General features: G+C 42.3%; 1 protein-coding gene across 5 annotated transcripts in view; it reads right to left on the bottom strand.

Moving 5' to 3' along the window:
• ENTPD1 (ectonucleoside triphosphate diphosphohydrolase 1) overlaps positions 1-25,120 on the bottom strand; it is a 95,059-nt gene that overhangs the window by 15,852 nt on the left and 54,087 nt on the right. For all 5 annotated transcript variants that reach the window (XM_036336500.1, XM_036336496.1, XM_036336498.1 and 2 more), the window contains 5 exons: positions 15,981-16,098; positions 14,199-14,349; positions 10,752-10,911; positions 9,830-10,069; positions 8,230-8,487 (listed from right to left, as the gene is read on the bottom strand). In XM_036336500.1, coding sequence (XP_036192393.1) covers positions 8,230-8,487; positions 9,830-10,069; positions 10,752-10,911; positions 14,199-14,349; positions 15,981-16,047 — 876 coding nt within the window. In that variant the 5' untranslated portion in view covers positions 16,048-16,098. The remainder of the gene's footprint in view (positions 1-8,229; positions 8,488-9,829; positions 10,070-10,751; positions 10,912-14,198; positions 14,350-15,980; positions 16,099-25,120) is intronic.

Raw genomic sequence — 25,120 nt, forward strand, 5'->3', positions numbered from 1 at the left:
CATTAAGAAATTCTCTTGCTTTTGCTAAGATGTGATATTTACTTTTTGAATAAGTAGAAATTATTTTTAAAACATGAACAAACAGAAAATTTCTATAGGTGAATTTAGCAAAATACTGAGCCTTCACTGCAATACATAGCCATCAAATCAACAGGGCCTCCCAGTCCATATCACTCCCTACCCCCAAAGCTCTGCATGTCATGCATTTCTGTTCAGTTTAATTGAGTTAGTTTCAGTACAGCAGTCTATCCTCTCTCAATTCTATTTCTTGTTTTTGTGATATCAATTATCCACCCTCCTCCCTGCTCCCCCAACTTTGGAGAATCTCCCAAGGAGCCCTTTTTCCACTCTGACATGGCTTCTGAAACTCTGCTCATCAACATCACCAATAACCTCTTAACTGCCAAAAACAATTGTCATTTTTTTATTCTACCTCTTCCTTGACTTTTGGCTGCATATCATTCATTTATTCATTCATTTTTCGTTCTTTCTTTCAACAAATATTTACTGAGTATCCTGTTGTGAGCAGTGATCAAGACAGGTGAAAATCCTGCCCTCTAGTGGAAAGCAGCAGAACTCCAACAAATAACATGGTATATGATGGATGGTAGTGACAAGTGCTACAAAAATAAAGCCTTTTGTTACATGCCCCACATACATAGAGCCTCTGTGGGCAGATTAGAGAAGCCCACAGAGTAGGCATAGGTCATTTGTAATTTCTTCCAGACCTGATGCAATCTATTTCAGTCATTTTTATCATGAGAACTGTTGCTTGGTAATTCTACCTTTATCAGGTTTCCAGGGAAACACATCCAGAAAGTTAACCTAAAGCCAAATTTGTCCATAAAAGAAGAAAAGGGGTTTCTTAAATCATTTTCCAAAGGTCAAATAAAAAACATATTGGGGAAAAATATTAAATGAAGCATTGTAAATACAGAAGGAACAGGCATTACAGTCTAGTCTCAAGATTCTTCCCCAAACTAACCAATTGATGTATTCTCCTACCCCCATTCTAACTTGCTTCTCTAACTTGTATTAACAGATATTAGATTGTATCTGCCTGGCAGGATGCATTTTAGAGGCAGAAGTGGCATCAATTGCAGGGTCTTTTTGTCTCTGGCATATGTATCTGTGTCTGCTTTCCATACTCCCAAATAAACTTGACCTCTGACACTTGTGTGGCATTCACTCCCAGACATTGCTCTGCTTGGGCTCATGGTTCTACTTTAATCTCTAGTTTTCATGTACTTTTTGTTTTAGGTTAAAGGCTCTAATGTGGAGTTTATAGGTCCACCTCAAGGGATCATGGTGTCTTTTAAATTGAATGCAAAGATTTCAGCATTTCTACTTAGAAGACCCTTAGCTTTCATCGCATTCTTCAAAGAGTCTTGTGATCCCTTAAAGCAAGCATGTCAAACTTGCAGCCTGCGGGCCACATGTGGCCCACAACAAATTTTCATTAACAATTGCTCATTTATTTCAGCCCTTTGTATTCAGCATGTCTCTATTGAACTAAATCTACATTTCTATAAAAAGTGAAGCTTTTGTTTTTTTTTTGCGGCCCACATAAACTTAAACCTTGTTTATTTGGCCCATGTTAGCCTTTGAGTTTGACATGCTTGCCTTCAAGAGTTAAGAATAACTGCTCTATTGAAGACATTATGCTAAGTGGAAAAAAGGCCAGTCACAAAGGGACAAAAATTGTGTTATTCCACTTATATGAGGTACCTGGAATAGTCAAATTCATAGCAACAGAAAGAAGAATGGTGATGCCAGGGGCTGAGGGGAAGGAGGAGAAAAGAGGGTCAGGACGTTAATGTATGATTTATTGGGTGGCATTTCCGTTTTGGAAGATGAAAAAGTTCTGGAGATGGATATGGTGATGGCTGTACAATAATGTAAGTATACTTAATTTCACAGAACTATACACCTAAAATTAGTTAAAGTAGTAAATGTTCTGTGCTGTATATCTTGCCACATACACAAAGAATGACTGGTTTAAACAACCTTGATATTTCGCTTTTAGATGCTGTCTTGACTGCAGGTTATGATTTAGAGTCCTCTCTCAAAATAGAATCAACTAAGCAATATGCAGTCATGAATAATGCTCTTATATAAAGAATAGAATATAAAATAAATATGGTCTTCTTTTATAAACACCTGAATCAAAATTGAAGTAATGTTTTGCCGAAACCGGTTTGGCTCGGTGGGTAGAGCATCGGCCTGTGGACTGAAGGGTCCTGGGTTCGATTCCGGTCAAGGGCATGTACCTGGGTTGCGGGCACATCTCCAGTAGGAGATGTGCAGGAGGCGGCTGATCGATGTTTCTCTCTCATCGATGTTTCTAACTCTCTATCTCTCTCCCTTCCTCTCTGTAAAAAATCAATATTTTTTTTAAAAAAAAATTGAAGTAATGTTTTAAATCCTCTCTCCTTTATATATTTTTAAATGTCTAAGATAATCATGTTACTTTTACACACACACACACACACACACACACACACACGTACATATTTGTAGCACAGCAGAAACCAAGTCTTAGAATTAGAATCAAGTGAAAAACCTGCTGTGTGAACTAGTCATCTTTCTTTCTTAGACGTTGTGCTCCAGAATAAGGTCACCTATTTCTCCTCCCCTGCTCCAGGACCAGTTCATTCATATTCTTTTTTTTTTTCATTCCATCTATCTGTCTTGTCTTTTTTGAAAGTCTTCCATATGTCAGGGCCTAAATTGTAGTTTTCTTGTCCAAATATGTTCTTCAGAAATCTGCTTTACTGGGTTTACTATCAAAGATGTCCTCTTAAATCCCTTGGGAAAGTCTCTTCTAAAGTGGAATGTTGCTTATACCAACATGCATTGGAATTGAACCCAGAAAAATAAAGTGTTAATGGAATGGAGTGATAGAGTTTAGGGTGAATTTCCCCCTGGATTTATATTGTATAATACAAAAGAAACCTTAACCTTATTCATAATGCTTTCATTTTTAATCCCCAGAATTATACTGAATGACAAAACCACCTTCTTTTTAATTCCTCAGGAAGATACACTGCTTGAAATCAGATGGTTCAAGGACACATCAGATGGTTCAAGATTCTTCCTGTGACTGTGGTAGGTGATTCTTCAAACGTCTTTAACAAAAAAACCATCCTCTTGGAGTAGGACTTTGGAGATTCAATTCATCAGATGTTCTTTTCCCAGAATGGACCCAAGGGTAACTGGCGGAAAATGCTGATGTGGGTGTAGGAATTGCTGACTTTGCTTTTAAGTGCAGGTGGGGTGCCCTCCAATTGAGGTCAAACTCTGTGATCAGCCCCCTGATTTCCATATTAGGAGTCAACTTTACTTTGTAAACCTTTACTTGATTGGTGTGTATAGTCTGTGGGTCTGTATTTAAGCAGCAACTCAGAATAGGAACACTATTTGCTAGCTTAGATAATCAGTATTTTAGAAGGTGATTTGAAGGATATATGTCTCTCCCCTCTTCCAGCTACTATAAATTCTTTTCTTCTATCAAGATAAGTATCAAAAACCTATATTGCCTCAGTCCATCACAGAATTGCTATCACTGAATCAGCTTTTTAGTATTATGCCTTGGTTAAAGTTGCTATACAAATTTTTTAATTGCAGTTTTTAAAAATATGGTCAAAGACACTGTCTAGCAACATCTCCTTTGTAAAATTTTGGGACTCAGTTTTGGAATAGCTGTGCTTTGGCCTAGGACTGGGTTTGCTGGGTATAATGAAAATTATCTGATTATGTCTTATTTTTCCCCTTCACTACTAGGAAGCTCAGAGCTAAATACACACAAATACATGCAAATACACACGTGGTATATATACATATGTAAACAAACAACATTTAATGTTCTTCAGTTTCTGTTCCCCATTGAATTGTTTATACCTTTTCTTATTTACATAAATGATACAATGTGATCTTTTTAAAAATTCCTAAATTACATAAGTAATTCCTCACAGATGTTTCCTCTTCCTTTCTGATGTTTCTTATTTGCCTACAATTAGATTCTGTCTAGCAACCAAGGTGACAGTGTAGCCAAACTGAAAAGAGTACTGACCTCTCTTAATACTCAGTTTACAGCCCTAGCCGGTTTGGCTCAGTGGATAGAGCGTCGGCCTGCGGACTGAGGGGTCCCAGGTTCAATTCTGGTCAAGGGCGTGTACCTTGGTTGCAAGCATATCCCCAGTGGGGGGGCGTGCAGTAGGCAGCTGATTGATCTCTCTCATCAATGTTTCTAACTCTCTATCCCTCTCCCTTCTTCTCTGTAAAAAATCAATAAAATATATTTAAAAAAAAAATACTCAGTTTACAAACTAAGAATTAGATCATCAGTGCTAAATGCAGTTGTGCCAAAGATTACCTCCTCTGAAAATTCTCTGTGGCTTGAGAATACCCAGGCTAACTGGTTTGGAAATAATTAAAATACAACTAAATTTTTGTGTTACAAATAATTATTCTTCAAGATGCAGTACTTTGCAAAGGTAACTTCCTGCAGGAATGAAGGCCTAGAATGAGGTCTGTTAGGAGAAAGAACTAACAGTACATATTTTAAGGGCCCACCTGGTGCTATATAGTATGTTAGGTTTTCACTATTTGCAGTGATATGGTGGAGCTGGCTCTTACCTACTAATGAGAGCTAGTTGTTAAAATTTCAGGAGTTTTGTGAGCTAGTTGATGTCATGTTGATAGTTTAAAATAGGCCATGGTCACTCAGCCAATGTGTCTCAGTAGTTGAGCATCCACCCATGAACCAGGAGGTCACAGTTCGATTCCCAGTCAGGGAATATGCCCAGGTTTCTAGCTCGATCCCCAGAGGAGGGCGTGCAGGAGGCAACTGATCATCATTGATATTGCTAACCTTCTCTCCCTCTACCTTCCTCTCTGAAATCAATTAAAAAAAATTTTTTTGGGGGCGGGAGGTTGGGGGTTAATGGGGGGGATGAGGACACATTTGTAATACCTTAACTAATAAAATAAAAAAAATTTTTTTTTAATAGGCCATGGTGCGAGTATTTACACCATGCAAATTGGCAAATGCTACAAATCAGCCCCTCTATCCCCAGAGAGCTGGTGGTAAAACATTCATCAGTCCACCTCAGTTGTCACTCACAACTAGCAATGACATATGTATTTCAGTCCTCATTTTATAAACAAGGCAACAGATCTTTTTTTTAAATCTTTCGTATTTAGGGAGAAATTTCAGAGGGTACCAAAAATATCCAAAAACAGTGTTCTGACAAGTGTATCTCAGTGGTTAGAGCATTGTCCCATGCACCGAAGGGTCCTGGGTTCAATTCCCAGTCAGGGCACATGCCTGGGTTGCAGTTTCCTCCCCCGTCAGGGTGCGTGCATGAGGCAAACGATCAATATTTCTGTCTTACAGAGATATTTCTCTCTGTCTTGTCCTCTACCTTCCTCTATCTCTAGAATCAATGAAAAACTTATCCACAGGTGAGGATTTAAAAAAAAATCCAGCCCGGCCAGTGTGGTTCAGTGGTTGAGTATCAACTCATGAAACAGGAGGTCACAGTTCGATTCTCAGTCAGGGCACATGCTCAGGTTGTGAGCTCAACCCTTAGAAGGGGACATGCAGGAGGCTGTGGATGGATGATGCTCTCTCAGCATTGATGTTTCTATCCCTCTCTCCCTCTCCCTTCCTCTAGCTGAAATCAATTTTAAAAATCCAAATATAGAAAGAAACTGCCAAGACAGGAATAGGCATGGTACAGTACTGACCCTAAGGGCTATATTCAGAGAAGAAAGACCCTAAGATGCCAGAAGCCGGCCCATCCTTGCTGCTTGACACAGTCACTGCAGGGAAGAAACATCTGCACAGCATAAGTTTCAAGGGACCTGGCGTATATGGCATACTGTTCTTAATATGTTTGCTCCCATTCTTGGCGCTATGTGTTTTAACCAAGGTCACCTCTCCGAGAAAGGTTGTTTCCCCAGGTAGGGATTTTTCCCTGAAGTTAGGGAGGGAATAAAATCCCTTAACTAAGTGCCAGGCGGGTAGTTAATCACTTTAACTATGAACAATCAGGCTTAAGCTACATAATCTTTACTTAGGATAATCTCCTTCAGTTACTCCCTTGTAGCTTAATAGAACAATAGAGTAACCTAGAATGGAGATAAGAAATGCCCTAACCTTTGGAATAGAGTTGATAGGATTAAAATCAACTGGTATAAATACAGATGTAACAAGACAATAAAAACAGAACGTGGCTGGAGATCCTGGCTACAGAACCTGGCTATGCTGATCAACTGAACGCTGTTTCCGTGTCCCTCATTCTTCGCCAACTCCGCCCACACCTTTGGGAACCCCTGGACCTGCTGGGGTTGGACCCCAACATTCAGAGGAGATTGCCAAATTGAGGTGCAGAAGGCTGTAAGGAAGGCTGTGAGGAGGACAGTGTCAATGAGGGTCAAAGGAACAAAACAAAAAAGCCTCCAGGGGGAATTCAAGGCTCTTCCACCCTTTTCCAACTCCAAGTTTCCCTACCTTGGTTGGAGGCATCACACTTACAGGCAGTAAATTCCACCACTACCATCCCACCTACCCACCCTCCACTCTCCCCCACCCACTCCGGTAGGAAGCATTTGCTCAAGCTTGAAGGCAAGAATTGGACCATTTTCCCAGGAGGCAAAGTTTTCAAGAAAGTTTAAAGATCAACACACAAGAGTATATTCCTTTCCCTTCAGATGTGCTTTCTGGCAGTAACTGGAATGGAAAGGGCCCTTGGCTGTCCCCAGCATTCCCGGCCACCTTCCTCCCTTTTGTGGTACCCTCCTTTCTCTTCTAGTAGTTGGATCCAAGGCAGGGGCCTTGGCCTAAAAAAAAGCCAACACGAGCAGCCAGTGCCAGCTCAGCTATAGGGCATCCAGGTAAGGTTCTGGTTTGTTTTAAATTTGGGTTTGGACCAGCTTATAACCAAGTTTTGCTCTATCAGTCATTGTCCTGTCATGTATTTCCCTCAGGAAACTTGAGGAGAGGGGAAACTATGGTCTGGGCCATGGTTAAGGTAAGCGCAGGTTACCTTGCCCATTGTCATTTTCCCAGAGTTCAAATAGTTCACCAGTGGCAAAGCCAGGATTAACCCCGGGTGTGGTTACTATAGGGCCTGTGCTCTTTCCAAGGAGCTCTTTCTGCGACATTGGGCTGGGCCAAGAGACCTTGGGAGAAATTCTCCTACTGGGGTCCTAGAGGAGAATCAAACCTCTTTCCTCATGGGCTGATCGGTTTTCTGAAAAAGGGAGAAAAGGTGCAAAAGCAGACAAAAGCTCTTCTTTGAGTGATATCTTAAGTATGAGTGAGATAATGCCTGTATAGTGCTTAGTCAGTAATTGGCAGTCCACTGATTGGCAGCTAATCCTGCAATATACTGAACTACTATACTGTGATTACAGTAATTCTTGGACTCCAGAAACAAAATATGAGATTGGAGTAATGAGTAGATCAAGGGGCATCTCTTCTGCCTCTGTTCAAATATGTTACCTTATTTTGAAGTGATTAAGAAAAAAAGGAATTTCGAGTTGGGATTCAAATAGTCCCCCAAGTCTTCAAAATGTAATGAAAATGAGTATCTTCAGTATTTCCTTGGGGTTTTCTGAGTTTCTACTTCCTAAATGTCTTTATAGAGCATGGGTTGGGAACCATTTTTCTGCCAAGGGACACTTGGATATTTATAATATCATTCATGAGACATACAAAATTATCAACTTAAAAATTAGCCTGCTGTATTTGGTTAAATATTTAATTAATTCACCCCTAATGCCTTGACAGGGCCAGACCAAATGATGTTCCCCACCCTAAACGACCATGGTAACCCATTCCCCTTTATCATAGATGGGTTTAGAGGTGTGAATTTGACTAAATTCTGGCCAGTGACATCCGTAAAGATGTTTCTTGGCATTTCTGCAAAACTGAAGATGTATGTAAGAGAAACTTCCTTCTTTCCTTCTTTGGCTTTGCTTGTGAAGACATAATGCTGAGAGCAGTAGCTGCCATCCTAACATCACTAGAAGGTCATGGAAAAGCTGATCCTGAGTCATCAAATTATCAAGCCAAAGAACTAATCCTGAATTTTCTACCTCAAGGCTTATATCATGTGAGAGAAAAATAAATCCTATTATTTAAACTCATTATAGTCACATATTCTATAACTTGCAGCCAAAATCATCCCAACCAATATACCTTATCATTTCACAACTTACCCCAAATTGTCCTTGAGGTTGTGGCAAGAAAACTTTATCGAAGGCACAGTGGGAGTAAGGACAGTCACTATTATCGAAGAGTCTAAAGACACTTTCCTGGCATTGCTGATAGTTTCCAGTGCCGTGGATTTTCAACTGAAGGAATGGAAGAGTCGTCTTATATGTCTTGGTGCAGGGGCTGTTGGTAAGGTCACTTATGTTCATTACCCTGCTGTACCCAAGGTTGAAACACGGGTCATAGATGGTTCCGTTTGAAACCTGAATGGAAAAAATCACTTGAAGGGGTCATGTGCAAAGCTTTGGGTACAAAAGTACCAGTCTGACTTCATTAATGTGTAAGAATTGTACAATATCCCAGCACTTGGCATTGGCTTCAGTATGCCTCTGTCTGGCTTTTTCAGTCTTGGGAATAGTCCGATTTGTATCACAGGCACCAGAAGTAGCATCAAATGTAAATAAACTTTTTCTATTCATAGAAAGCAAATATAATTCAAGCTGGACCCAGAAATGCCATTGGTTTGGAATGTTCCTCAGTTCTAATCACATAGGTCAGAAACAGATTTACTCTCTGGAGGTGCCTAAGTCCACATCAGATCAACAGCAAAAAAAAGAGGGGGGCTTCAAAGACATAGCTCAGACTACAGCAGTATCGAAGCAGTCCAGTAAGTGTTTAGGAATGAGGGGAAACCACATAGACTCAAAATTCTGAGCCTAGATAGTTCTCCAGGAATTGGCCTATGTCCCCGCCCCCACCTCCAAGCAAAAAAATAAAAATAAAAAATAAATAAAATAAGAAGCTCCAAGACCTGGAAGTGCCTCAGATTATTTGTCAGGAAAATCAAAATGGTCTTTAACCCACGACCCAGTATGTTCAAGAGAATAAAGGGGACTGCTGTGGATCAGAGGCTTCTGGAGCCTTGGTGCTCAGTAGGCATCTCTCAGCCCCCATTCCTGTGGAAGTCATCTTATGGATAGTGCTTCTGAGAACCAGAGAGCAGGCTTTGGAGGAGAACAGAGAACTGTTGTCCTTTCAGTGAAGACAGGGAACAGCTGGATGTGACATCCTTGTTCTGTGTTTGTTTATCAGGGTGTGCCTGGTACTCGCATAACTGCAAGTATGTTTAACTTTCTTGCCTTCAAAATGCAGAAAGCGTCTGGGGACAAGATATGAAGTGTTGATCCATTAACTTTGTGTTTTCCCTGAAGCATTTTTTTCTCCTCTCCAGGTTGTTTCTAACAACCCTGTTTTCTGCAATTTGTAGGAAATAGAGATTAAAAAGTGGGAAAGAGGTTATAAACTGCTCACACCCTCCCCTACTACAATGCCCTAGCGTGTAATTTTTATTGTCAACCCCACAGGGCTGAAAAATTATTTCCCAAGAAAGGATCTGAGTCGTGTCCTTGGAGATTGTGCAGTAAACAAATATAGGAGGTGATGTCTGGAGGGAATGATTCTTACGGGTCTACCAGATGTACTTAGAAAGGTTTGGAAAGTACAGTAACCAACTTCAAATCACTGAAGTAGAAGAGAAAAACAACAGGATGTGAGGGCTGGCAGCCCAGATGTGGAAAAGTCAGGTCTGGATTCAGTTATACTTGCCTGGGTGTCCTTGATTAGTTTCTTCAAGAGCGCTTGATCCTTCCCGTAGCACAAGAAGCTGTGTGTGTACACATTGTAGTCCTTGCCATATAGACGAAAGTACAGAGCATTCTCTGAAGACTCAATTGTCTGGTTTCCGGGCACAAAAGTGATTTGTGTAGAGGCTCCCCCAAGGTCCAAAGCTCCATACGTTTCCTGACTATTGCTTTCATTTCCCAACGGGTAGAGCCATCTCAGTTTCTGAAGGAGAGTACAGTTACCAGTGGTAGAAATCTCTGGACACCCCCTTTTTCACATTATTTCTAGGACTCAAGAACTTCCTAATGTGAAGGAGCAGGGGCCTAAGGGTGACACAAAGCCCCCTGGAGGTTCCTGAATCCACATCAGATCAACAGCAAGAAAAAAGGGGTTTCAAAGACATAGCTCAGACTGCAGTAGTAACGGAGCAGTACAGTCAGTATTTAGGAACAAGGGATTTGGGGCTAGAAAGACTCAAATTCAAATCCTCACATATTTGCTCATTAGCCATGTAACCTTGAGCAGAATTATTACCCTTCTCTAGGCCTCTATTTGGGGCTCTAAAATGAGAGAATGCCTCGTATGGTTGTTCTGAAGATTAAATCATTCAGTACATGTAAGTGATTAGCATAGCATAAGACACACAGCAGTAGGCAAATATTAGCTATTCTTTTTAATGATAGACTTTTATGTCTCTCTCTGAAGTGAAGTTATTCACTTATTCTCCAATAAGTAAAAGTTCTTCTAAGAGAATTATATCTCTGGTGACCCTTGTAAATGTGGGGGTAAATTAATTTGTCCAGTTCATCCATCATTCACTCTGGCAGGCAATCCAAGTATTGCTTGAGAGAGCGATGGCATTGGCCCCCAGGGAGCCACTCCATGGGTGCTGTAAGATAATCACCTTCGTGAATTTCCCCATCAGGTAGTTGATAGTAATCCAGCCATAGGCACCTTCCTCTTTTCCAGAGATGATTCTGGCACCCTGGAAGTCAAAGGGGAAGCTTCTGAGGCTCTCTGTCACCTCCTCCAGGACATCGTCTGCCAAGTTTTCATTTTCAAGTCTATGCAAAGGAAGAGCTGAGGTTACCTGTTTTGTTTTTAATAACTGCAACTACCCATCTCAGCCACAGCTTCCAGTCAGTTCTCCCAGGAACTGAATGATCACTCACTGGAATAAACAGGGAGATGGAAATACCAACACATGGCTGCCTGAGGGGCCTCCTTTGGGGGAAGCAGAACTATCTTTTAGCCCCTCTCTCCAAATCCAAATCCTTCCAATCACTGAATAGGTTCATCTTCCTAAAATACCACTTTTGTTGTTTCCTGGCTCCAAAAAATTATCAAAGTAATTTTAATTATTGTGGTGGTAGCTTGGTATTATTTGATCACCACTCGTAGAACTAAAGTGTGCCACAGTTAGCCATCGCTGGTGGCTCCTAGCTGGTCACATACCCAGTTCCTGCTTGAGGTTCTTAATTAGACTGTAGTAAACACCAAGTGGCAAATGTCCTGGGACAGACACCCAACCCCCATTGGTGCCAGACTGGGGCGGGGGGAGGGGGAGTCTTCCTCATATTGTGTGTCAGTTCTTGGGTCTGTTTGAGACCTTGAGACCTAAAGGAGGAATCTTCCAGGATTGTCATAATGAAGATGGAATGCAATTGCTTCCAAGATGTAGATTACTCAACATTGAGAGCCTCTGGGTCAGAGGATGCTGCCTTCCAGCTGGCATTAGACTCCTGTAATCTCTCACCTGTGTGACTTCCATACCCTACTAACTGGCTCCCTTATCCCTAGTTTTCTTCCCTCCAGCCCACCTTCTCTGCCAGTGGCACCAGTTTTGTAACATCACTTAATGACTTCCCATTATCTCTCAAATAAACTCCAAACTCCCTAGGCCTGCCTTACAAGGCACTATGTGATCTGGACCCTGCCTTTTCAGAATCCTGACTCTACCATTTACCAGGTATGACTCTCAGTAACTTACTTAACATATGTAAGTCACAGCTTCCTTATCTGGTTAATAATCCTATCTAATAATAGACAAACATGGTAATTAACCATACCTCCGCTATGCTTCCCATTGGCTAATCAGCAGGATATGCAAATTAACTGCCAACAAAGATGGCAGCCAGCAGCCACGCAGCTGAAGCAAACACAAGGCTTGCTTGCTCCAGTGATGGAGGAAGCCAAGGTTCCTGCTGCAGCCCGGTTCTGAGCTCCAGTCTAAGCAACAATGTTGCAATTATAGAAGCTAAACAAACTCCAGATACCCGCTTTCAGCCAGCTGGGGCCTCAGAGCTTTGAGTGCCAGTGATGGCAACAGAGTTTCAATTACAGAAGCTAAACAAACCAGATACCTGCTTTCAGCCAGCCATGGCCTCAGAGCTGGAGTCGGCTCTCAGCTCCAGTGATAGCTATAGAAGGTAAATAAATCCCAGAATAAAAAGAAAAAAATAAGGCTGGGAGCTTCAGTGGCCTGACAGCCTGAAAACGGCCCTCAGCCCCTCACCCAGACTGGCCAGGCACCTCAGCGGGACCCCCACCCTGATCCGGGACACCCTTCAGGGCAAACCAGCCAGCCCCCACCCATGCACCAGGCCTCTATCCTATATAGTAAAAGGGTAATATGCAAACTGACCCTAACAGCAGAAAGACTGGGAATGACTGGTCACTATGACACACACTGACCACCAGGGGACAGACGCTCAATGCAGGAGCTGCCCTCTGGTGGTCAGTCGTTCCCACATGGGGGAGCTCTGCTCAGCCACAAGCCAGGCTGATGGCTGCCAGTATAGCGGTGGTGGTGGGAGCCTCTCCTGCCTTCTCAGGAGCACTAAGGATGTCTGAGGAGGTCTGCTCCCTGCTGGAAAATGGACATCCCCCAAGGGCTGCCAGGCTGCCAGAGGGATGTCTGATTGCCATCATAGGCCCAATTCCCTGGGGAGCAGGCCTAAGCCAGCAGGTGGTCATCCCCCGAGGGGTCCCAGACTGCGAGAGGGCACAGGCCGGGCTGAGGGACCCTCTACCCCTGAGTGCACAAATTTTTGTGCACTGGGTCTCTAGTCCTATATAATAAAACCCTAATACGCAAATTAACCAAACAACAGAATGACTGGTCGCTATGACATGCACATTCAATGCAGGAGCTGCCCCTGGTGGTCAGTGCGCTCCCACAGGGGGAGGGCTGCTTAGCCAGAAGCCAGGCTCGCTGCTCCTTAGCACTGCCTCGGAGGCGGGAGCCTCTCCTGCCTCTGCAGCAGTCGGACATCCCCCGAGGGGTTCCAGACTGCGAGAGGGTGCAGGCTGGGCTGAGGGACCCACCCCCCAGTGCACGAATGTCGTGCACCAAGCCTCTAATAGTTAATAATACTACTTCATAGAGATATTATCATTGAAGTGCAGTAATAACATGGGCTCAACAAACACAAGCTGCTAATATTGTCACTACTACTATTATTATTATTTTGCTGTCTGCACCATATCTTCTATCCATTTATAGTCTTCTGAACACATCCTGGTCTCTCATATATGCCTGCCTTTGCACATCTATTAGGATACAAGCTCCAGGAAGGCGGGGACTCGGTCCTCTTCACTGTATCCCCAGAACTTAGAACAGTGCGTGACACATAATAGGTGCCAAATAAACAGATTATGCAATACATGATGTCTGCTCTGCCTGTGGTGCCCTTACCTCACCCTCCAACTTGTCCTTCACGATTCAGCTCACATGTCCCCTCTGGTAAATCCTCCTGTCCCACTCCCATTCTGGGAGGGTAAAGTATGCTTCTGTAGCAGCTCTGAGGAGCCTTCTATTTTAAAAAAAACTGATCACCCTGTATTGAAACTCTGATCCCCTTGAGGGCTGAAGTTACCTACTTCCATATCCTGGGACATAGTAGGCAGTCAGTACATGCTGCATTAATGAATAAATGAACAAATAATGCACACAAATACTAAGTGATGACCATAAAGATGTGCTAGTTGTGATTATTTGTGTCTTGGGACACCTGCAACTCTCCTTGGTCTTCCCCCTCCCGGAGATTGAATGGCTAAATCTGTAGCCCCAAATCCCAGAGTATATAGGCTCAATTTTTTTCTCTCTGTGCCCTTACCCCCTTGAATTTCCTGTGGGGAGAAGGGCAAGAGGGATTTTTTTAAAAAATGTACTTAAACTCTCAAAAGTTACACGTACTAAGAGTTTGGAAGTATTGCCCACTCACTGAGATTCAGGATATTTAGAATTGTGGGTGTTAGGGAAGTATGGCACTCTCCCATAACTTAAGAGGCTCCTTGTAACTGCCAAACCTAACTCCCAGCTGCTCCTGGTCCCTACGTGTGGCTATACCTGAGCAACCGCATGCCTGCTGTAGCTCCCAGGTAAACAGGTGTCTGTTGGTGCTGGGCCACTGGAATCATTTCCTTGGCTTTTTGCATGCATTCAGGCAGATAATTGCTTAACTCACTTACTTTATTAGCAAATTTTGAGATTCCAGGACCTAGGAAAAGATATAGAAGCAGATGACAATATATTCTTTTAAGTATAGAACATACCTTGACAGTATTACAGCAAAATACTGGTGTTTCCTGATAATTCAGTCAGACAATTTCTTGATGTGATATATACTAGTATTAGTTTGCTCTACGGGTAACTCTCTGAACCAACTTAGCCCTGGTAGGGACTTGTTTTCAGACCTCAGGCTGGGTCTGTTGGCTGTTCAATAATTTTGCCACTGGGTGGCACAACTTTCACATTCAATTGCATAACCTTCCTAACGAGTTCAGATTCTAATGGGAATCTTACAGATAGCTGCTTTATATAGCCACTTTTTCATGTTTCTTCCACAAAATTGTAATTAGCAACACTAATTCTAGAAGATCTAAAAGGATAATGATGACACTTAAAACAGAAATTAAAATAAGCACCAGTCACATTGGCTTTTACTGAAAAGATAGGAACTGCTACTAATTAGCTATGGAATCTAGTTAGAATAAACAGGAATAGCATCTATGTTTCCTTAGTGATTTTTCCTCTCTGATTCCAGCCTCCCTAGTAATACTGTTTTTCCCGTTGTAGAGCAAAACTAATTGTTGCTATGGAGAGGATGAGAGCCAAGATCCTGTAAGCTTTTGAAGTGAGCAATTTCAGTTCACTTTAAGATAACATTCACACTGTCATGGATTTGGTTTAAAGATAAGTATCCAGATATGTTATCCATATCTAATTCACAGGTTTATAAAAAGCCTGGTTACTTAGCCATCATCAGAAAATCAGCTCTAAATTATCATCTATTGTTTTGATTCAAAAAGTCTGGCCTTCAAGAATGAGTGGGACCCAGCATCTGTGCTTTAACAAACCCTACAAGGTGTTTCAAATTTGAGAACCACTGGTTAAGACATGGGTTTGAAGTTGGGAGTTTGAATCCCAGTTCCGTCACTTACTAGCTCAAGCAACCTTAAACACATGGCACAACATTGCGCAACCTCAGTGCCCTCGTTTTAAAAATGGGAATAAAAATACATGCCTCACAGGGAGATCATGAAGATGAAATAATATTTTTAGTACTTATGTTGGTGCGTGGCACACAGAAGTGTCTTATTGATGGGAGGGACTATTGCTCAGTTATTTTTTTGAAATTAAATCTTTTTTGTTGGAAATATTACATATGTCTCCTTTTCCTCCCCCCCACCCCCACTGAACCCTTCTAGTCTGCCTCTATCCCCCAGCCCTTCCCCTATTGTCTGTATCTATGGTTTATGCATATATGCATACAAGTTCTTTAGTTGATCTCTTCCCACCCACCCCCCATCCACCTTCCCTCCCCCTTCCCTCTGAGATCCGCAGTTCTATGCTTCTATGTCTCCGGATCTATTTTGTTTACCAGTTTATTGTTCATTAGATTCAACGAGTGAGATCATGTAGTACTTGTCTTTACTCAGTTATTTGTTAAGTCTGTTTATGCATCAAGGGCTCAATCATTAAGGATTGATTTCAGTATTATGTTAATGATAATGAAATAACAGCAGCAGCTCCCCTGTACTCTTCACTGGACTTGCTTTTCTTCGAGTACTCCACTGACACATGCATCTCGTGTCCCACGGTCCCCCCACCCCTTTTTCTTCATCTTACCTTGCACCATGCACTCTCCTATCTGACTCACCACCCCTGTGTCATTCTCCTTTTCTGCCGGCCACATATAGATGTACACAGTCGTATGAGAAGAGCCTGCATCCAGCACAACCCCATACTGAGGGCAAAACAAACCAAGAACTTGTCAGCATTACATTGTGCTTCTCCATATTCAGCTTGCAACAGAAAAAAAGACCAAGACAGGAATTTTCAAAAACATGAGGAGAAAGTATTTTAATTCAAGAGGAACACGGAGTGGGGGCTGTTGCCTGGAATTGTCCTGGTCACAAGATCTACCAGAACTCCAATGACTACAGCACAGTGGCTGTCACGACTGGCCGCACATTAGACTGCCCAGGTCTTACCCAGGGTGGGTCCTGAGCATCAGTGTTGTTTAGAAGCTTCTCGGGCTGTTCTCATGAGCAGCCAGGATTCCGAACCATATACTGAAGTGGTGAGACAATATGCAGGGAATAGAAAGCCATTGGTTTAATAGTTCCCAAACTTGTATGCATAGCAGAATTATTAGAATCACCTGGGGAGCTCCAAAGGCTACTGCTGCCTGCGTTCCACTGCCCAATCATGTACTTTAATTGGTCTGGTACATGGTCTGGACCAGGGGTCCTCAAACTACGGCCCTTGGGCCACAGGCGGCCCGCCGAAAACATTTATCCGGCCTGCAGGGTGTTTTTGCCACCGCTGCCTGTCCTGCTTAGCAGCCGACTCGTCCCGGGCCCGCAGTGCACATGTGTGGAATGTCTGAGGGACAGTGAACTGGCCCCGTTTAAAAAGTTTGAGGACCTCTGGTCTGGACTTTGGAAGAGAGACATGGAAAATACTACATTTGCTTACTTTTTATTATAAGTATATCCAGAAATTGGAATTGGATTGGAATCACAATCAAAAATTTAAGCTCCTTATTCAGAGAAATATAGGAACAAGGGCTAGACAGTGGTTTTCAGATTGGTGCCCCCTTTTAAGCATTTTTATGAAAGAGAACTTTTATAGCAAAGTATGCAAATCTTAGCCGAGCATCCCAATGAATGTTTGTATGTGCGCATCTATGTAAATCAGCACCAAGGTGCCCCCTCAGTCAGTTTCCCCCATGGGGGACCACCGTCTTGACTTCTGTCACCATGGATGAGTTTTGCCTGTTTTCTGAGTTGCAGTAAATGGAGGACATAGTATGCCTCCTCTCAGTCTAACTGTTCACACTACACTGTCTCTCTAAGATGCATTCAAACTGTATCAGTAGTTTGTCCCTTTTCATTACTGTAGAGTATTTAATGTACTGTATTTTCCCACACTCTACTGTTGACGGACATTTGGGTTGTTTCCAGGTTGGGACTATTGGGAATAAAACTGCCAGGAACAATCTTGTACATTTCATTTTGTGGACATGAGCTCTCATTTCTCTGGAGTGTTTACCCAGGAGTTGACGGAGGAATGCCCATCTTGATCAATGAATATTCACCTTTGGTTACATCCCTGGGTTTAGTCAGGAAAAAAAATGCCATCATAGAATAATAATGTCTGCCATAGGCTTGTGAGGGGCACATGTACTTTTCACTTATCTCTATACTGGAGAGAAAAATGGAGGAAAGTAAATGGGGAAAGAAACAGAGGACATGCTTCTAAAGTGTGAGCCAACTACTCTCATCACATGCTGCTCCTTTAAGATGTGGCCCTCCAAGTGTGGTCTACCATTTGATGATGCTTAATTCAGTGTTCTCCCTCCTAGGAGTACACCCACGCCTTTCTTCCCTCTGAAGGGGAAGAAAGCTTGCATCTCCTAAACTCTAATGGTTTCCACAAAACTTACAACCAGGGGAACAATGGGGCAACTCATCCGGGGCTAACCCCTAACTGTCTACAACAGCGGTTCTCAACCTGTGGGTCGCGACCCCTTTGGAGGTCGAATGACCCTTTCACTAGGGTCGCCTAAGACCATTGGAAAACACATATATAATTACATATTGTTTTTGTGATTAATCACTATGCTTTAATTATGTTCAATATGTAACAATGAAATTGGGGGTCACCACAACATGAGGAACTATATTAAAGGGTCGAGGCATGAGGAAGGTTGAGAACCACTGATCTACAAGGCCCCCTTTTCTCTGACTCTCCAGTGAGCTGACAGCAGCCCCGCCTTGGCTCACTTCTTTCCCATAACCTTTCTAGAGAGCCAAAGCAGCCCCACCTAGGCTCTCCTGCTGCTTCTTCTCTCCTAAGCCTTTCCTGGTCTCACTGTCCCCAACTTTAATACACGTCCTCTAAAATTCACCTGGACTCGTGTTGTGAAATCTTTCCTGCACAAAGTCGAGAACCACACACTACCGGCCGGCCCGAGGCAAACCCTCTCTGGTCCCTTTTTTCCTGGTAACATTAATTCTGTGGAGTCCTAAGTAAAAGTCATTCTGAGAATGGGATTATGACAGTTGCAAACTACCTTGTAGTATCTCAATTTCCCTTTCTCTTTCAAATTCCATGTGCTTGATGTCATTCTTTCAAGGTTATAAATATATAAATAAAGGGCTTTCATAGGAAGTTCTTTAAATATTAAGGTTGGCCATTTTTGTTCTATATAAGTGCATATTTCCTTGTGCTTGCCAGTTAGCCCAAAATCTCTGAGGTATCCAGGTGACAAAAAAAAAAAGCTTAATTCAGTAGTATACACACACACACACACACACACACCACATGCTAAGAACCTAAGAACTTCCAGGGAGGAAAAAAAAAGACAATAAAGAGGACTTGAGAGACCTCCATAGACCACTGGGAATAGCTAACAGCAGAGTCTATTGAAGTGTCAAGTTTTATTCTATTTAACCCCAGACCCAGGGGTATCATCTCTAGGAGTGTGAGGATCCTGACCACCATGACCTCCATAGTGCCCTCTGCCTTGTTCCACAGAGTGGAGGGTTCCCTGTGGTGATTAGCATTGTGCCCTTATAAAGAGAGGGCCTGTGTCGTACTTGCTCGGGGCATGGCAAGGAAAGCAAGCTGGATAGGCTCCTCTGCAGCTAGGCTTGCAGCGCGAGGAAACCAAGAACTGGCCTTTGTGGGCTGAGAGGGCTCTGACCGAGCTGTCTGGGGCCTTCAGATCCGTGAGAAACCTCCTGGGGAGGAGAAAGAGGACCAGGGGTTACCCAGGACAAAATTATGTTGTTTCACGGCAGGGTCCCTGAGTTCTTCCTGCCAGAAAATGTTCCAACCACAACAGCATATGATAAAAGTTAGCGAGGCAGCAGCAGCAAGCAGCCTTTATCTGGAATCAGGACGTTCTGTCTGACTTTGTTGGCATGAAAGTCACTCTTCCAGTAGAACAAAGGAACCAGCCTGCTTCTGTCGGGTTTTTCTCCAAGGCCTTACACAGTGCGTGTGGTTGAGAAATGAAAGCTTTTCCTCCAATCCATTGGGCAAGTGTTTGAGAAGAGGGTAGAGCATACTTTTCAACGCAGGAATTAAGGACATTTTACCTTGTATCTACAACAGACTGGAATGCTAACCTGTTGAACTGTGCCAAATATTTTTGTTTTCCAAAATAGTTTGCAGAATGAAAAACTGACATTATTTGCTGCTTGTGGGGTCGATAAAGCCTGATTGACAGTTCTCAGTTTAAACATTTCAGAAGTTTGCCTCATTGTTACAAAACTATCAGCATAGCCACTCATCTTTCACACTTGGTCCATTTAAAAGCTATATCTAATCTTATTTTATAGACGAGAAACTGTGTCCAGAGCTCTTCAAGGACTTGCCTAACAGCTACTGATCATTAATGCCTTAACAGACCCAGGCAGCCATCATAGTTTGTCCTTCCACCAATGCAGCATTTTCCAATGCCAGACCCTCACAGATTAGATTCTACCCTCCTAGTCCATGTCTCAGAATACCTGTAGTTTTCCTCTAAAGACAGAACTTACCACAATGTGTATTCACATATTTATGTGGCTATTTGATTCATGTTGTCTTCCCTACCAGACTGAAAGCTACATTAAGGCAGGTATGTTTTACTTACCATGGTATATACAGCATCTACCATAGTATATTCTATATGTTGGGCACAAAGAAGGAATTCAACAGACAACTGTTGAATCAAATGAATGATTGAGAGGGGTTATAACTATATGGCTCCTAAACTTCTTCAGTCCTAAAAGAAGTTAATTCACAGTCTAACAAAAAATAGTGCCATTAAGGTTGAATTCCACTACCACCACCACTCCCCAAAAAACCCACAAGCCAGCCCCTGCCAGGTGGTTCAGTTGGTTGAAGCAATGTCCCATTCACCAAAAAGGTTTTGGACTCAATTCTCCATCAGGGTGCATACTTAGGTTGAGGGGTCAATTCCCAATTGGGGTGCATAGGAGAAGCAACCAATCCATGTTTCTCTTTCACCTAGATATTCTCTCTCTCTCTCTCATCATTTAAAGGATATCCTCGGGTGAGGACTAAAAAAAGAAAAGAAAAACATAAGCCAGGTAACACAGACAAGAATGTGATAACTTGTTTTGGTCCCTTCAGACATAATTGGTTCTTCGGGAAAGTTCCTGTAGCTATAACAGTTATTTCGGAAACCTCATCAGTCTGTCTCAGTGAGTCTTTTTGAATAAACAAAGCTTATCCTTTTGAATGTGACTCTAGTACTCTATAAACAAATCAGGTCTCCATTAGCTACAGCAGTGTTGGCAGGGCCTATAAACAATTGCAAACCATTTTCTTCCTTTCTTTTTTCTTTAACTGGAGCTACTAGATCTTCTATACAAACCACAATTTTATTGTCTTTATTTTTTTTTTTTTATCTTCACTTGAGAACATGTTTTTATAGATGAGAGAGAGGGAAAGAGAGAAACACTGATATGAGAAACATGGATCGGTTGCCTCCTGTACGAACCACAACCTAGGTAGATGCTCTGACTGGGAATCCAACCCACCACCTTTTGGAGTACGGAATGATGCTCCAACCAACTGAGCCACCCAGCCAGGGCTTTTTAATTTTTTTTTATTGTAGTAAAATACACAGACCATAAAATTTACCATTTTAAGTGTACAAATGTGCACTTCTGTGGTATTGAGTACATTCATATTGTTGGGAAACCATCACCACCACCCATCTCTAGGTGTTGTTTTTCAAATGAGACATTAACGTCCAGGGGAGTAAAAGTAATATAGATATTCTCCAAGAGTATTTGAGATTGAAAATTAGAGCAAATCCTTCTAAAGTTTCAAAAAAAAAAGATAAAATCACAAATGCTCATTAAGAATAGTACTTTAGCCTTGACCGGTTTGGCTCAGTGGATAGATCATCAGCCTGCGGACTCAAGGGTCCCGGGTTCGATTCTGGTCAGGGGCATCATGTGCCTTGGTTGCCAGCGCATGCCCAGTGGGGGGTGTGCGGGAGGCAGCTGATCGATGTCTCTCTCTCTCATCGATGTTTCTGACTCTCTATCCCTCTCCCTTCCTCTCTGTAAGAAATCAATCAAATGTTTAAAAAAAAAAAAAAAGAATAGTACTTTAGCCCTTTCTGATTTGTTTCAGTGGATAGAACATGGGCCCTCAGATTGAAGGCTCATGGGTTCAAATCTGGTCAAGGACACTCGGTTGCAATGTCTCTCTCACATTGATGTATGTTTCTCTCTCCTCCCCCCTCTCTCTCCCCCCCCCTCCCTCTCCCTCTCCCTCTCCCCTTCCCTCCCTCCTTCTACTCTCTCTAAAAAAAATACTAAAAAAATCAGTGGAAAAATACCCTTGGTTGAGCATTAACAACAACAACAACAAAAAGAATCGTACTTTATTTCCTTGTTAAAAAAAAAAAAAAAAAAAAAAAAGGCAGATGCGTAGGGTCAGGCCACTACACGTTAGCAGCAGTTGACCATTCTGGGGATGCTGGCTCAGTGACCATAACACACTCAGAGTTAAGGGCCTTGCCTAGCACTCATCTCCCTCCAAGCAGTGTTATAGTTGCTCTCCGCTAAAGGCTTCTGAAGTACTGGGCACTCTGATAAGTGAGTCACTGGTACCATTTCTCACAGCCATTCTCAAAGTGGGTGCTGTCTCTGTTTTACACACAGGAAACTGAGGTATAGAGAGAGGAATGTACTTGCCCAAAGTCTCATAGCTAGAAAGCAGCAGATTTGGGACTGAGATCAAAGCCATCTGGTCCCTGAGCCGGCATTCCATAGAAGTGAGCAGCTTGTAATGAAGGCATGTGGTTTGGTATTGGGTCAGCCTGGTGCTCTTGAGAGAACCCTGTGGGGCTCTGTGTGTGCCAGAATATGGACTGTTAGTGCTACAAGGAATGTCTGGCACTTGCTAACTGCCAGGGTTCAGTGATGAGCAGGCACTTAAGGAAGTGGTGAGCCAAGCAGACCTCAAAGCTGCCTCCCGCCCCCCTCCCCAGGTTCCCCAGGACAAAAGCTCTCCCTCAGGGGACACTGTGGTGCAGCTAAGGATTCTTCTTTAAGGCCTGTGTTTTTTTAAAGTGGTCACTGCTTAGCTACAGGTTCCCAGATTTTAATGGCATGAGAAGGCCCAAGGTGCCTGTTAAAAGTGTCAATTCCCAGACCCTGCAACCTGGAGGTCAGAACTAAGGAGGCTCTGGGGTGAGAATGGGGAACCAGGATCTTTAGGGGATCCCGAGGCAGAGGCCTGCCTCCCACACTGACAAACCCTGTTACCAGATTGGCCCTTCACAGGTTCTTCACATCCAAGGAGGGAGCCGGTTTACCTGTTCACTCTATTCATAGAGCCAGCAAACTTTTATGAGGCAACCACCCAAGTCAGATGCTGTACTGGTTGCAATTGAACATTTATTTTGTGATTATTTGATTAATGATTATCTCTTCCATTAGACTGTAAGTTCCATGAGGTTAGGGCTTTGCCAGTCTTGCTCACTGCCAAATCCCAGGGCCTAAAATAGAGTAGTCAATGACTATTTGTTGAATGAATAAAAATGCATGGATGGATGAATGAAATGAATAATAAAATACATGCAAAGACAAATGAAACACAGTCCTTGTCCTCAGTATACTTACCCTAAGTTGTTGGACATGTAAATACATCACTACATTAAAGAGTTCTTGTGTTTTGCCAGAAGTAGCCCAGGCATGAGGCCACACCTGCCCAGCAAAGCTGACCAAAACTAGGTTAGGCAAGAGGATATATATAATGAGGATAATCTTTAATATATTTAGCATTATTGTTTTTCTTTTATTTTTTAAAATACTTTTTATTTATTTTTATTGATTTCATATATATAAAATGAAGATGATCTTCCATTCTTCATAGTGCTTCTGAGAAGAAGAACTTGAACTGAGTTTGGAAATGATTCACAAACTGCAAAGCACTATATCACTGTGGTTTAGGAGGTATTTCTTTACTATTCAACCCTAAATGAGAGAATTCCTCAGAACTAGGTCCTTGCCCTCTTCTTTTTCTCCCTTTTTACCCACTTCCTATGATCTCATCCATTTCTAAGGTTTCAATACATCAATGATCTCAGAGACATAGCTTTTGTCTAGACCTGTGCTGCCCAATAAGGTAGCCACTTGCCACATGTGACTATTGAGCACCTGAAGTGTGACTATTCTGAAGTGAGATATGCTCTAAGTGAAAAATCACAGTGGAATTTCAGAGAGTATGGAAAAAAAGAGCGTAAAATATATCATTAATTTTTTACTGTGATGAAATGTTGAAATAATAATACCAGGGTGGGCAAAATTAGGTTTACAGTTGTTTGTATGGAAAAAGACATGCAGGCTATGATTGTTACAATAGTTTTATTAACTCAAAAGAATTTCACAATGGCAGAGTGCACTTAGGTACCATCTCGTTAATGCTCAAATTGCCAGCCTTCATTATTTATACATTGTTCTAATCTACTTGCTATTATTCTCAAGCACACTTCTGCACAGTTATTACCTACTTTGCCCACCCCTGTATTTTGGATATATTGAGTTACATAAAATACTTGAAAGGAATTAGCTTGACACGCAGGCAGGGCAGGGGTCCAGTGGAAAACAAAGGCAGGTGGAACACAGGCAGGGGCAGACACAACCGTTTGAGAAGCCTAATCACAGAAACCAACCAAGCAGAAATAACAAAATGTTTTTGGATTCAAAGCAGGAGGCATGTGAAACTAGGTAGGGTTTGCAAGAATAAGGTGAACTGATGCTTAGAAACAGGGGAAGTTCAGGTCCGTGCTGGGCAAGAACAATGAGGGAGTCAGGCAGGTGACGACATCTTTATCCAACACATGACCCATTCTTGCTCTCCAACCAACTTCCGGATAAAGAGCAGGCTTGTGGCAAACATATACCCCCTGGACTACAAGGCTTCACAGGCAGCCCATACTGGGCCCCCTCCCCATTCGGGGAGTCTGAATTTGCCTGTAATAAATTTTCCACACTTTTGCTTAAATCTTCTGGTCCTTGGAGCCCATTCTTTGGTGTCGTGAGACACAACCTTGGGGAAAAAACCTCAGCTCACCGTTCCAGTTATCAAAGTAGCAACATTAATTTCATCTCCTCTACTTTTTAAAAATGTGGTTCCTAGAAAAATTAAAATATGGCTTATAATATTTCTATTGAGCAGGCAAGTCTCTTCTCTGGGATCCAGAGCTGAATATTCAACTGCTTCTTTGACATTTCTGCTTGCATATTTAATACCTCAAAAACAGTTCTTCAAAAATGTAACTCAAAACCTTCACCTTTTCCCAAACTACTATACTAGCCTTTTACCTCCTAATCTCCTGCATCTGCTCTTATCCCTCCTCCCCCTAATTCACTGCAGTCAGAGTGATCTTTTCAAAACACAAATCTGATCATGTCATTGACTTCCCACTGGTTTAGTATTAAAACTAAAAACCTTAACCTGACTTGCAAGGCCCTTCGATCACCACCTCCCTCACCATCTTTATCCAATACATGACCCATTCTTGCTCTGCAACCAACTTCCAGTATGTATCTAGCTATTTCCTGCTGTGGGATTCTTGCACTTGCTTTCCTTCTGCGTAGAATGCTCTTTACCCATTTCTTTCCCAGCTAACTTCTAATCATACTTCAGATATTATTGTTAATGTCATTTTTTTTTCAAGGAAGACTTCCCTGGTCCCCAAAACTTGCATTTGGTGGCACTCATCA

This window comes from Myotis myotis, unplaced genomic scaffold (assembly GCF_014108235.1).
Source record: "Myotis myotis isolate mMyoMyo1 unplaced genomic scaffold, mMyoMyo1.p scaffold_m19_p_15, whole genome shotgun sequence".
Lineage (NCBI taxonomy): Eukaryota > Metazoa > Chordata > Mammalia > Chiroptera > Vespertilionidae > Myotis > Myotis myotis.